Source organism: Quercus lobata, chromosome 9 (assembly GCF_001633185.2).
Source record: "Quercus lobata isolate SW786 chromosome 9, ValleyOak3.0 Primary Assembly, whole genome shotgun sequence".
Taxonomy (NCBI): domain Eukaryota; kingdom Viridiplantae; phylum Streptophyta; class Magnoliopsida; order Fagales; family Fagaceae; genus Quercus; species Quercus lobata.
The window spans coordinates 3,224,651-3,238,561 of NC_044912.1; the positions used below are offsets into that span (position 1 = coordinate 3,224,651).

The 13,911-nt window shown below is 32.0% G+C and overlaps 1 protein-coding gene across 1 annotated transcript in view; it reads left to right on the forward strand.

The window, feature by feature from the left end:
* The first annotated feature begins 5,393 nt into the window (after positions 1-5,393).
* LOC115960067 overlaps positions 5,394-13,911 on the forward strand; it is a 36,556-nt gene continuing 28,038 nt past the window's right edge. The window contains exon 1 of the mRNA XM_031078763.1: positions 5,394-6,042. Coding sequence (XP_030934623.1) covers positions 5,528-6,042 — 515 coding nt within the window. The 5' untranslated portion in view covers positions 5,394-5,527. The remainder of the gene's footprint in view (positions 6,043-13,911) is intronic.

Below are 13,911 nucleotides of genomic sequence, written 5' to 3' on the forward strand. Positions count from 1 at the left end.
TGTCATTCAAACTTTAAGAACGTACGAAAAACACCATTTTAGCATAATATGTGTAATTTTTTTTAATAAGTGCTTAAGAGTATTCACATCTGAAGTGCTAAAAACTTAGCATTTAACACCCCCAAAAAGCTAAAAGTGTTTTGGCTAAATATTGCTTAAACATGAGTTTATGGGCTTTATGTGTTTAAATATTGAAATATCTTCTAATTTTAGCTGTCTACTGGTTGTTTCTTACGGTGAAGAACTTTTCCTTTAAAGGGGAGCCTTTTAGATTTAGTATTTGGTGTTTGGAATTTCGGTAATGAATTTGGTGCTCAATCACCAAAAATGCTATATTACCATTCCAAACACTAAAAAAATAGCGTTTGCCCAAAAAAAAAAAAAAGGTGCCAAATATATTTAGATTTAATATATGGGATAAAGCAAGTTTTTTTGGTGTTTGGAATGCTAATATAGCATTTTTGGTAATTGAGCACCCCTAATGTGAATGCTCTTATTATATACATTATAATATTATATTTTATGCATAACTTTTCAATCATATTGCATGTGTTTGTGGCTAACTGAGGATATTCCTATCTTATATCTTTATGCCAAACTTTTCATATATATTGCATATGTTTGTGACTTAGTGAGGATGATATTTACTCAATGCACTAATTTTACGCAAATCCCTAATAAATCAACTGCAAAACAAGACATGAAAGGTGAATTTATTGATCAAAATCACGTTATAAAAATTGTTATAATGTAAACAATGAATAAGAATCTTGTGCGACATATAAAAAGGGAAAAAAAAAAATTGTACTTGCTAAGTAGATAGCATTATTCATTTAAAAAAAAAAAATAGATAACATTATTGACCCTATAAATTAAGCACAATCAATCAAAAAAACAAAAAACAAAAAAGAAAAGAAGCAAAAGCACTCGATATCCTTGTTTTTGTAATACTTTATATATAATAACTTGGAAGGAACCTCATAATATATTAACTTGAAAAGAAGATAAAAAAGAATGGTTATAATACGAATATCCTCCTTTTTTAAAGAACAATACGAATATCCTTTCTTTTTCTATTACTATAATGTCATATTGATTCATTGCATCTAATCATATGCATGATCCTAACAAATCATTTAACCAAAAAAATCAAAAGTAGAAATTATCATGTTGTGCAACATGCACATAAAAAAATAAAATAATAATAACAAAAATAAAATAAAATAAAAAAACTTTGTATGTGGCAACTTCCAAGTAAACCACCATTATTCTTCTCAAAAAAGAAAAAGTAAAAGTAAACCACCATTATCGTGGAGTTTCATTCCTTTTTAGCCTGTGGGCCGTTGTGGCAGAAAAGACTTGTCATTTCGGACTGGAGTTTTGTAGAATGCCTCTGCTACGTTCACCAAGTATTTATTTTTAATCATTTTTATTAGGGTAAATTGTAAATTACACCCCTAAAGTTTATGAATAGTTAGATTTTATACCTTGAAGTTTTAGAATTTATATTTTACCTCTTGACATTTGGGGGTGTTTGGATTTTACACCATGACATTTCAGAATTTGGATTTTATCCCTTATATTTTAGGGGTACACTCTAAAGTTTCAAAATTTGGAGGTGTAAAATCTAAACATTCCCTAACTTTAGGAGGAAAAATTCAAATTCTAAAATGTTAAGGTGTAAAATCCAATCACCTTAAACTTTAGGGGATAAAGTCCAAAGTTTGAAACTTCAGAATGTAAAATCTAAATACTCTCAAACTTTAGGGGTGCAATTTCCAATTTACCCCTATTATTATTATTATTATTATTATTATTATTATTATTATTATTATTATTATTATTATTCGGAGTTAAGTATTCTATGGAATGAGCTTTGTTGACTTGGCTGGTGAAAGAAACATAAAGTATCAACTGCTTTTGCAAAAGCCATATTATCTTGAAAACATTACAATAGAATTTGCAAATAGGATTAATTGTAATAGAAGTTGTGAGTATGTGATTATGATAGAACAGAAAAATAGTATTAATCGTATAAAACACACCCTGAATTAGGGATATTTGTATTTTGCAATCAAAACTATGAAAATTTGCAATTTAATTTTTTTATTTTATTATTATTTTTTTTTATGAATGAAATTTGCAATTATAACCTTGATTTTATCATAATAAATCATATAAATAATACCCTATATCATCCTTTTTTTAAAAATTATTTATTATAGATAAAATGAGATTTTAATTTATGACATCCATTATATAATAATTTACTCCCTACTATCAAATTAAGGCCCAAATTAAGTCGTTTTTATGATTTTTGTTGTTGTTGTTGTAAGATTCAATCCAGGTCCCTCATTTGATAAATAAATAAAAACTTTGATAGCTTTTTACTTTATGCTTAGTAAGCCTAATATATTAGTTTGCTTGTTTCTCTCTCTCTCTCTCTATATATATATATAGAGAGAGAGAGAGAGAAATACGTATACCTTTTTTAGGTTTAGAGATAAGTATGGAATATTATAAATAGGAGATTGTAAATGAGATTCTAATCAGAATATCAACATTAATGACTATCTTTTTTTGACCGTTGGATATACTTAAATCTAATGATTTAGAAAATGTGTAACTCTTTAGAGTTATACTTGGTGTAACTTGACCCATATATATATATATATATATATATTTGTATAAATTGAAAGTTCAATTAGTGTGAAAACACTAATACTTGTTTAGATCCTCAATTTTAAATTACGACATAATTGTTTTTACTCTAACTTATCTAAATGCAGAACAAGGGTAAATAAGGGCCTGTTTGGTAAGAGTATTCTTGAGTTACCTGTGGTTTGGCCGAAATTTAAATTACCTACCTGTGGTTTGGAATTTTACACTTTATCCACCTGAGGTTAGCTTAGTTAGAGTTCCATAACCCACACTGTTAAAAACAAAGCTAAATATGTAATTTTACTAAACTTTTATTTCTCTCTCCTCCAAAAATATAAAAATACATAAAAATACAAGATCAAATAAGATAAAAAATGATCTAGTGGAACACATGCATCATGGAATTTCAAAACACAGTTAGACAACTTAAATTTGGTGGATAAAGTATCAAATTTCAAATCACAGGTAGACAATTTAAATTTCAGTCAAACAATAGATGGATAAGTTGTAATTTGCCGTAAAATGAATGAAACTCATCAGTCTAGTCATGGCATTGGCAACTTCCATGAAAAAGGGGAACCCAAAAAAGAAAAGAAAAAAGAGGACAATTATTTAAAGAAATGACGTGACAATGATGAATTGTATAATTATTTTAAACGGACCAAAGGAAAGATCTTTTTTTTTTTTTTTGAGAGGACCAAAGGAAAGATCTTTAGAATTGTTTAATATTGCTACAGCAATTTTTAATGATACTTATATGATTTTTGTCACTAAGTTTATTTTTACTTCTAATCTAATTAACAAATTGGACTTAAAACTGGTTAATAGATGTTTTAACAAGGATCTAAAATCCAACAAAATACATTGCATAATTGATCTTATTAAACACGTTAGTAATTTGGCTAATTAAAATCAACTACATGCTTCTTCTCAAAAAAAAAAAAAAAAAAAAATCAACTGCGTGCTGTATTTTTTTTTTACTAATTGCCACCACTTCTTAGATGATTAAGTAAATGAGGATATACAAGAAAGATAAATATACTTCTAGGCAATTTCAATATATCGTACCTCACTACCAGGTTCTTTATTCTCACATCATTCCTTCGTAAAGTTATTTTAGATGGTTAATTATGGAGGACTACTTTCCATAATTTTTTTTATTTTTTTATTTTTTTTTGTAGTTAATGGCAGATGTGATTCCGATAATGTGATTAATTCATGGCTTAACTAGTGTATATAACACCACTAAGGCATGGGAGAATGCGTGAGTTGTTGAATCCGAACCTTACACGTGTAGCAGCTGTGAGGGAAGGGAGAGTAGGTGTTGGCTAAGAGATTTTGTATTTTGTTTTTCATTATTTATTTACAGGAAGATTTTTTTTAAAGGACTCGGTAGTTTACATTCAAATCTAAGGATAGAATGGGAAAAATAAATAATTCATTTAAGATTCCTAAGAATAAACCAGACATTATCATCTCACATTCCTAGGAATCTTAAAATATTCCTAATAAAATCAAATATAAGAATAGCTACATTCCTAGGCATCCAGATTGCAATGAATCACATTCCTAGGAATCTGGATGCTAGGAGTAATGTGGATTCCCTCGTACCAAATGCCACCTAAAGGCGTGGCTGCCTTGGAAAGGAAGTGAGATTTACGCTTGACACGGTACTCAAGCACTCACCAAAAAGGGACATAGTGACTTTTCAGGGTTAGAGGCTATGAGGACACTCCTTATTGGTTGAATGCACAATGAGTCACCTCAGGGACACGTGTACCAATCACAGTACTCTTGATGTCCATCTCAATATCCAAGACTTGTCTCCCAAGCAGTGACAAAGCTACCTACCTACAGGTCCCAGTGCCACGTTGGCACAGTTCTTATTCCTTAGTTAGCTGATAATATCAAAGGTGTGAAAAGATCCAAAAGAGAGAATATGATGACTTGACACCTGTCCTTTGTACGTAGCCATATTCCTCAGAGTATAGGACGAACATGCAGCTGTGCTATTAGGGCAAGAACCCAAGTAAATATTTTGAGATGAAAGTAGAGAGTTGATAGGAGACAAAGGCAACTTCATTGTAAACTGATTTCTTTTTCACACATAATACAAGCCAAGCTGAGTAAGAATGTTATGTTCTTGCTCAAATCGTGGTTTTTTATCCCTTCTCTAGGATTTTCCACGTACAGCTTGTATTGTTTTGATAATCAGTTTCTTTGTCTTGTTTAAATGTGCATCTTTTTCATGTTCTATCATCACTTTCTTTATTTCTTGTTTGAGTGTCATGTCAAAATTTGCATATATTCGAGCTTTCTCATGTAGATGTACTGTTAGATAACTGATTTCACTTTCATAAATAAGCTCAAATCTAACTTGCACGTGTATATATATGAATTATATTATTCATCTTATTATATATCTTTAAGTGTATCCATGCATATGCATGGGGTTACAAGCTAATTAATGATAATAATAATAGATGAAAGGATCACATTAACAATAATGGCAAACTTAGAGGCAAAATCGTTCCTCCAAAAAAAAAAAAAAATCAGAGGCAAAATCAATAAAAATTGAAAGTCTAGGTATCAAAATAATAACTGTCTAAAATGAACTTTTAATCTATTTTCAAAGCGTTCGGTGAGTGCGTTTTTGGTCATGTTCCCACTTAAGCACCTATAAATGCTTCTCCCACGTCGCCAAGAATTTAATACCGCGAATGATTCTGAAACATTGATACAGAAAGTAGAAGTTCTAATAAAGCTTTTCCCAAGTTCCATTCTCTCTTTTTCCTTTAAAAAAAAAAAAAATCCATTCTCTTTTAGTACTCCCTTTTCCATGATCAAGCCATAGGTTGAGTTTCCAATGGCTTCCATGTGCACTGAAAAAGCCTGTACATCCTTCTCATCGTCATCTTCTTCTAATCCTCTATGGAAATATGATGTTTTTCTTAGTTTCTATGGTGAGGACACCCGTAAGAATTTTACGGATCATCTATATGCTACTTTGAAACAAAAAGGTATTAACACTTATAGAGATAATGAAAATCTTGAGCAAGGAAAACCCATTGCTTCTGGGCTCATGAAAGCAATAGAAGAATCCAAGTATGCAATTATCGTTCTCTCAAAAAACTATGCTTTTTCAAAGTGGTGCTTGAATGAACTTGTTAAAATTCTTGAATGCATGAAAGACAAGGAGCTGAAAGTTCTGCCCGTTTTCTACCACGTAAATCCCTCTGATGTTGGGAATCAGAGGGAGACTTTTGGGAAAGCATTTCTCAAGCATGAAGAAGATCGCAAGGTTAGCATAGAACAGATACAAAAGTGGAGAACTGCACTAAAAGAAGTGAGCAAGATCCGCGGATGGCATTTGTTGGATAGGTAAGATTCTACCTTTTCTTCTGGTCATATCATCAATGATTTGGATAACCTCTGAAAAATTATTTTAGTTTTGTTCTAATTATTTGAAAAATTATATGAAAAAACAAACACACGCACTAGAAGCGTCGATTAGACAGACTAATAAACGATCAGATTTTTTTTTTTCTTATCTAATTGTGTTGAAATATGTCCATAGCATACAAGAATTTTCTCCTTTTATTTTCTTATAATTTTCTGAACTAATCTCACCATTCACAATCACAACTCTCAAAACCCATTCAAATTCAACGGGCCGCAACCCATCCCACAGCCAAACCCACAATCTCCACTAGCAAACCAACGCCAATCTCCACTGGAAAATCTAATGCCGATCTCCACAAGTAAACCAGTAAACAAGAGAGAGAGAGGGGGAAGAGAGAAAGAGAGGTCTGAGAGAGGGAAGATAGAAGAGAGTTTTTGAGAGAGGAGAGAGAGGTGAGACTTGTTGAGAAACAGAGAGGAGAGAGAGAAGAGAGATATTGAGAGACAGAGGCGAGAAAGAGTCAGCAGAGAGGAGAGAATATTGAATAAAAAATAGTAATTAGTTTTAGAATTTGTGACTACGCTTCTATCACAGTTAAATTTTTTGGTATTCTACACATCTCATGTAGAGCCATTTTTCATGTTAGGTGTGCTTAATGCCAAAAATTTGATATTTATTAATACCAAAAATAAATTAATATGTTCAGTTTGTTTAGCACAATTTGTGTTAGTACTCTATGAGCATTTACCATTTACATTAAACTAGCTAAAAATTTAGCTTTTAGCACTTTAAAAAATTATTTTATCTATTTTAACATATCGTTTTACAATATACCCTACATCAAATACTCTATTTTTACATACAACTTATTAAAATAATATAAACAAACCGAACATATTAATTTATTTATAACCTCTCTCTCTCTCTCTCTCTTTTTTCCTCTCCAACCTATGAAATTAAATAATTTAAGTATCATGCTATAATGGTTTGGTACTAGTAATAGATCACTGTAGCATGTTGCTGAATTTTTAGCTTTAGCATCTTTGATATAGCATGTACTTTGGTGTTTGAAGTGCTAAAAATAGTTTTTTTAATTGTTTTACAATCACCACTCTGAATGATCTAACACGATTAATATATACTTCGTTTTTCTAAATTTTATTCTAGGATCCAATCTAATAACAATGAAAACAAAATTAATTAACAAACATACACACACATAAAGAATTCAAAAATTTACGTGGTTTAGTAATATGCTTAACTTTGTGGATGACAACAAACATAAGCATATTATTCAATGGGTCTCTATATGGAGGGAGAGTCTATTTCATGGGTAATCTTTTGTTTCATGGATTAGACAGTGTACAAAGTGTCATGTCATTTAAAATTTTAAATGACATGGCACTTGATATACCTTTTGTTGTGAAAATGTTTACACAAGATTAAAGAGGAGAGAGAAGAGAGAAATCAATACAGAAAACTTATGTGGTTCGGTAGTTGTCCTTTGTCCACAATAGTGAGTGGCTAATGATCTATTATATGAGGAGTACAACAATGTTTAAAAAATATATAAAAACCCTACCTGGTTCAAATTCCTAAAATACCCTTAATAACTAAAATATGGCTCACTTTGTTACACGAATAATGCTAGAGATACAAACTATTTTACAAATTTTTTTACAAATTGTTGATATGGTGAGTGATTATTGGTAAATGAGAAAGTGATATTAATGGTGGGCCTAGATGAAAATCAATAAGAGGTTGGTCACATCAATATTTTTGTAAAAATATTGTAAAATAGTTTTTGGCTGTAGCATTACTCTTGTTCCACTCTACTTGCTCCACCCTTAAGGCCCCCAAGCTAGTGGCCTAAAACCAAATATAAGCTGACATTCACGAGCAATGACAAGCACTCTTCCAATAATTATAAAGACAAAATTATTAATAATTAATGGCTTAGTGCACATTGAAGAGAAAAAATTATTAATAATTTTACCTTATAGGAGAGATTTGAGGAGATCATTTTGCATTAATTAATTAATGCAGCAGTTTTTTTATTTTTTTATTTTTTTTTGAGGGGGAATTAATGTAGCAGTTTATATGAAAAAAACTCATTATATAATCTTACTGCTAGCCTTTCAACTTATGAACTTAATGAAAATGGGATATTTTTGGAGGTTATTTTTTCTCCATCAGTGTTTTAAGCCACGTAGTGTAATGTCAAGGAAATATTATTTTGGGATTTATTTTTAATTAGTCCTTTAATAAGTAATTTAAGGGTCTTGAAATAATGTAATGTCAAATAAATTTTTTCAATTTTTTTTTTTTTTAATTACTAGTGTACTATAAGTCTATAATGCTAACGGAATATGGACAAGTCTGGGTTTTTTTTTTTTCCTGGAGGATCAACGATGGTGTGTGATGGGTATGGGTTTAGGTGGTTTGATACTTTGATAATGGCAACTGGGTTTTCAGTTTGGCTTAGAGTGTTGGGTTTTCTTGTGGGTATGAAATTTTTTGATGGGTTAATGATAAGTGCTGGCGAGGTTTTTAAAGCCGACAAAGTGGGTTTGGTTGTTTTCCTTCTGTATAGAAATTGGACCCAATTTAGGCTTAGACATAGAGCCAAGTTGATACTGAAGCTGTAGGTGAAAAGTGATAAAAGAGTAACAAAAAATAACAACAGCAGCAACTAACGGGTGGTTAACAAAGAACTGAATTGAGAAAAAAATGAAACTTAGAAGACCGAAATGATAAAACTCAAACTTAAAAGATTGAAATGACAAATGGTGAAACTTAGAAGGTGAATTTTGCATTTTGGCCTTTTTTTAAGAGGAAGTGGAGTAGTCATTTTGTATCATCCTAAAATGTGTTAAATATGTATGACATGTACAATTTATTTTTTGCCATATGGCATTGTAAGTATACATCATTCTAGAAGATGACACAAGTTAATGTTATATGCATAGGTAAAAGAATACATGTCATCATTTTGTGCATCCACTAGTTTTGGGATTCAACTTTTATAATATATATAGATTGATGACGTTGTAAGTATACATCATTCTAGAATATGACTATGTTAATGTTATATGCAGATAAAAGAATACGTATTATCATTTTGTGCATCAATATCCAACTTTTATAACATGGTTTGACTTACCTCTAGTACTTTTTTTTTTAAAATCTCCCTTTGGTTTAATGAGAGATTGTCATATCATCTACTAATTAAATAAAAGGTGAGGATTAAAACTCATTACCACTTGCTATTGTATATTTAAAATAAAAGGACATGTCCAGTTAAAAAAATACCGAAGGTAAGCCAAACCCTTTATAATATATTATAGATATAGATATTATGGTTAGATATATTGATGATAATTAAAACTCAATAAATAATGCTATAATAAATATATTATAATACGTAATATACATTGCTATTTAATAATTATTTATTTATATTTGGTACTATAAAAAAAAAAGATGGGTTCAAGTTAAATTTGGTGTAACTTCACAAGATTTCACTTTTTTTTTTTACCATTGATTAGTATTAGATCTAAGGGTAAAAAAACACTTATAGTAATGTCATTATTGTTTTCTAGAAATTAGTGATTTAGGCATTAAATCTTCTTATTAAAGGAAACAAAAAAAAAAAAAAAAAAAATTAGTGATTTAGGCATTAAATCTTCTTATTAAAGGAAACAGGAAAAAAAAAAAAAGTAAAGTTAGGATCACAACTTTCCTCAAAACTTTTGCCACAACTTGCTCACATAGCAAGTCATGAGTGGTGGAGTAAAAGTGGTGGGTCCACAACTACACTACTCACGACTTGCCACGAGAGCAAGTTATGGCAAAAGTTGTGGTCTTCCTCGTCATCATCTTCTTGCTATCGGTTTCCCAAAAAAAAAAAAAAAATCTTCTTGCTATTGTGCAAACTAATGGTAAAGGAAGCAAGACAGAGGATGATTGTACATTTAGCTACTTAGGTTTGCCGTGACTTTCATTGTAGAAGTCGGCAATTAAATTGTTATTTTGGAGTGTGGCAAGCATTGGAGGAGGCTGTGGGCCATATCATGGAGGACATTAATTAAACTTCAACTCCAAGGCGGTGGTCCTTGGAGTGTTTGTTGATTATCCAAAGACAAATAGCGCCACCAATGTACTAACCTATTTAATTGCTTGGAGTGTTTGTTGCTTTGCATATATAGATGTAAGAGAGCCCATCTTTTTAAAGAGTTTTCAAGGGCCATGGTAGGAGATGATGATATGGTTGAGAGATAGTGTTGACTGTTGTTACAGCACTAATTTTTTAAATTGACTTTGGCCATGAGGGTTTTTTATCCTTAGAAATTCTCGGCCTCAACAATTATCCTCTAAAACAATTATGACTTTGGCCATGTATACTATTAAAAAATCAATGGAGGAGACCAAAAACTATTTAGTGCAAGAAGAAAGAAGTGAGAGAGGATGAAAGGAAGCAAATGATGACGTACAGGAGAGTGTGAGAGTTAATGCTGTTATTTATTTATTTATTTTCCTTTAATAAGAGTAATTAATGCCTAAATCACTAATTTCTAAAGAACAATAATGACATTATCATAAATGTTTTTTCACTCTTAGATCTAATAATAATGTCCAAAAAATGTGTTAACTCTTGTGAAACTACACAAGATGTAACTTGAACACATCTTTATATATATATATATATATATAAATGTATATATATTGTGTAGTAAATGGATTGAGGTATATATAGAATATCTTCCATATATATATATATATATATATTTATGTAAGATAATTGTAGGTGTTTTCTTAGATAAATAAAATCAATTGTTTAATTTTTTTTTTTTTACATCTAAACAGTAGTTTACACTTTGTTATTCACAATTTTCTTTTATATAAATTTGTTATATAATTAATTTATATAAAAAAATCTTAACTATTGCTAAATCTTCTGTTCCAAGTTCCAACTATATGTTGAACCCCTAAAAAGGCTTTAAAATGTGAAAGAGAGATGGTTAGAAAATTTAGTTCATAATAAATTATAAATATTTAAATGCAATGAAAGAACATAAGATACAACGTAATAGAGCTAAATGTTAATTTGTTCAAGTGGCGAGCCAGAAAATTTGTCTTGGGGGCCACGCTAAATATAAAATATATATAACTTATTATCTCCAATTAAAGATATGTTCATTGAATAAAATTCATCTATTATAATTTCTATAGTGAGTTTTCTTTTTTCTAAAAAAAAAAAATTATATAGTGAAATTCTTAAAATATTTTATTTGTGATATAAATTACTAGATTACCTACTAAATTGAATAAAAAAATTTCAATGAAACCTATCAAAATCTTCTAAAATACAAATGACCTAAGACTTTATCTGATACAAGAAGAAGCTATATAAAATGAAATCAAGTTAAAAGGGTGCGTTTTCTTTAAAATCACTAGGCCATTTAGCCATTTTTTAAATTTTATTTTAAGACTATCGAGTGAGCCTACTCAAATTAGGGGGAAGAGGAATTGCTATTGTAATGGGGGAAGCCTTTAAAAAGTTCTAAAGGCATATAGACTATGGTCTATAGAGTTTCTCATACAGTTTGTAAAGGATGCAATTATTATAAGGAAAAATAATTCAATTTTTTTCATGGATTTTGTAATATAAGATGTTTTAGGGTCTGTTTGAGATCTGCTTATTTTGCTGAAATTGAAAACTTTTTGTTGAAAGTATTATAGATAAAGGTAAAAGTTAGCTGAAATAGTACAGTGAGACCCATGAATAGTACCAAAAAGTGCAGTAGGGCTCATGAATAGTAGTAAGAATAACCTGAATAGTAAAATAAACTGAATAGTTTCTTTCCAGAAACATAGGCCCCAACATGCAATGGGTCTATAACTCCCAATAGTTCCATTCTCTCTAGAGAAGAAGAAATGGAACTTGCATGCAGCAACAAGAAAGTGAAGGATATACATCACGCAGACTTTAGATTCAACAATGGAGAGGGGGCATCCTCACAAGAAAAAACTAGAAACAATGGGTTATCTTTCAAGGAAAAGCTTCTGGGGGAAATACCAGGAGCCTATAATCAGGCCTTTCAATTGGATGGTCACGTGGAAGATGATGAAGACTTGGAGAGCACTTCCTATCCATAAGACCATGGGAGCCTAACTTTAAGCCATTAGCAGCAAATGTGGCATCCGTTGCAGTTTGGATTAGACTCTCGAACTTCCAATTGAATACTATGATATGGAAGTGCTTAAGTAGATTGGAAAGTCCATTGGGAATGTCTTGAGGATAGATACCCATACGACTTCTGAGTCCAAGGGAAGGTATGCTAGATTATGCATTCAAGTGGATGTTGAGAAGCCAATGACCACTTCGCTTATCATCGGAGGAATAGAGCAGCCTATTAGCTATGAAGGCATACATAAACTCTGTTTCTCATGTGGGCAGATTGGCCACCAGAAAGATGCATGTCCGTTTTTGGTATGCTCCACCTCGTCGAAGAAGGGAGAGGAAGATGGCATGCAGCAGGATCGGGAAGGGACAACATGCAAGAAGCATGATTCAGGGCCCCACATGCGTGAGTTAGGAGAGGACACGTTGTAAGAGAGTATTGATAGTATGCATGTAGAGGGTAGCTATGGACCGTGGGTAGTGGTGACTAGGAAAAGGAGTGGGAATAATAGTCCAAAAAAGGTTAGTGCCTATGCTAGCTCAGCTTTTGTACAAAAATGATAGAATTGGTTATTTAAATGGTGCTCTAGCTAAGACGATGACCACCAGTAAAGCCATGGGGGCTGAGTTGGGCCAAAAAAGAGATGGGAAAAGGAAGGCTGGACCTTTAATTATAGGCAAGAGCTTTAGTGGGCTTGAGGGCTTAGGCTAGGACATTGAACTGAATAGAATGGATTTTTTTATCAAAGCCTAAGGGTGCAGAATCTATAAAGGGTAAGAAGGTAATTGCCCATTCAATGGCTTCAGCAAACTTAGCTAATAGATTTTCTAAAGAAGTGCAGAACCAGCCGCCACTCCCAAACCAAAAGTAAGGAAGCTTTGCTTTTTCTTTGAATCATGATGTCCAGCCAATCCTCTCAACCTCACAAGGGGACGAGATGGTCCATAAATCTAGAGGGCTCAGTGGTGGAGATTCCAGAGATAGTCATTGCGGAGATTCGAGCAAATCCAACTCATTGATGGGTTGGTTTAACCATAAGCTGAAGAAAGCATGGAATTTCATATTTCCACTAACGGAAATGAGTGCAAAGGAGGGGACCCTTCCACTGACAAACCCGTTGTGGGGGGAGATTCCAAATCCTTGGTGGATATTTCAGTTAAACGATTTGTTACCGGAGGAGGAACGACGAGTGGTTTGGGAGACAAACCCATATATATCCCCAACTCTATTCCTTTGCAAGGTGAACTCGTTGGAGAAGCTAACAGAAAGGAGAATGCTTGAAACCATGCTGCTCTCAACCAACATCATGAGCAGCAGAAACTCCACAAAGCTCCTCCAAATCTTTTAGCTAACTCTAGAGATCAATCTGCACTCCATTTTGCACAAGATGGAAGTAGGAGTTCTAGACCATTGTCTCACCTTGATGCTAGGAAAGGGTCAGATGAAGGAGATAATTCGATAGATGGGATGGAATTTGAGGGAGGAAGCGAAATGCCGAACTCAAATTGAAGAATGCCCTACTCTTCACCATCATCTCATCATGAATATCATAGTGTGGAATAGTAGGGGCTTGCTATAGCCCAATTTTCAAAACCATGTTTAGGAGCTAACTCGATTGCATGACCCAACCATTTTTGTTGTGATGGAGACCTGGCTTAGTGG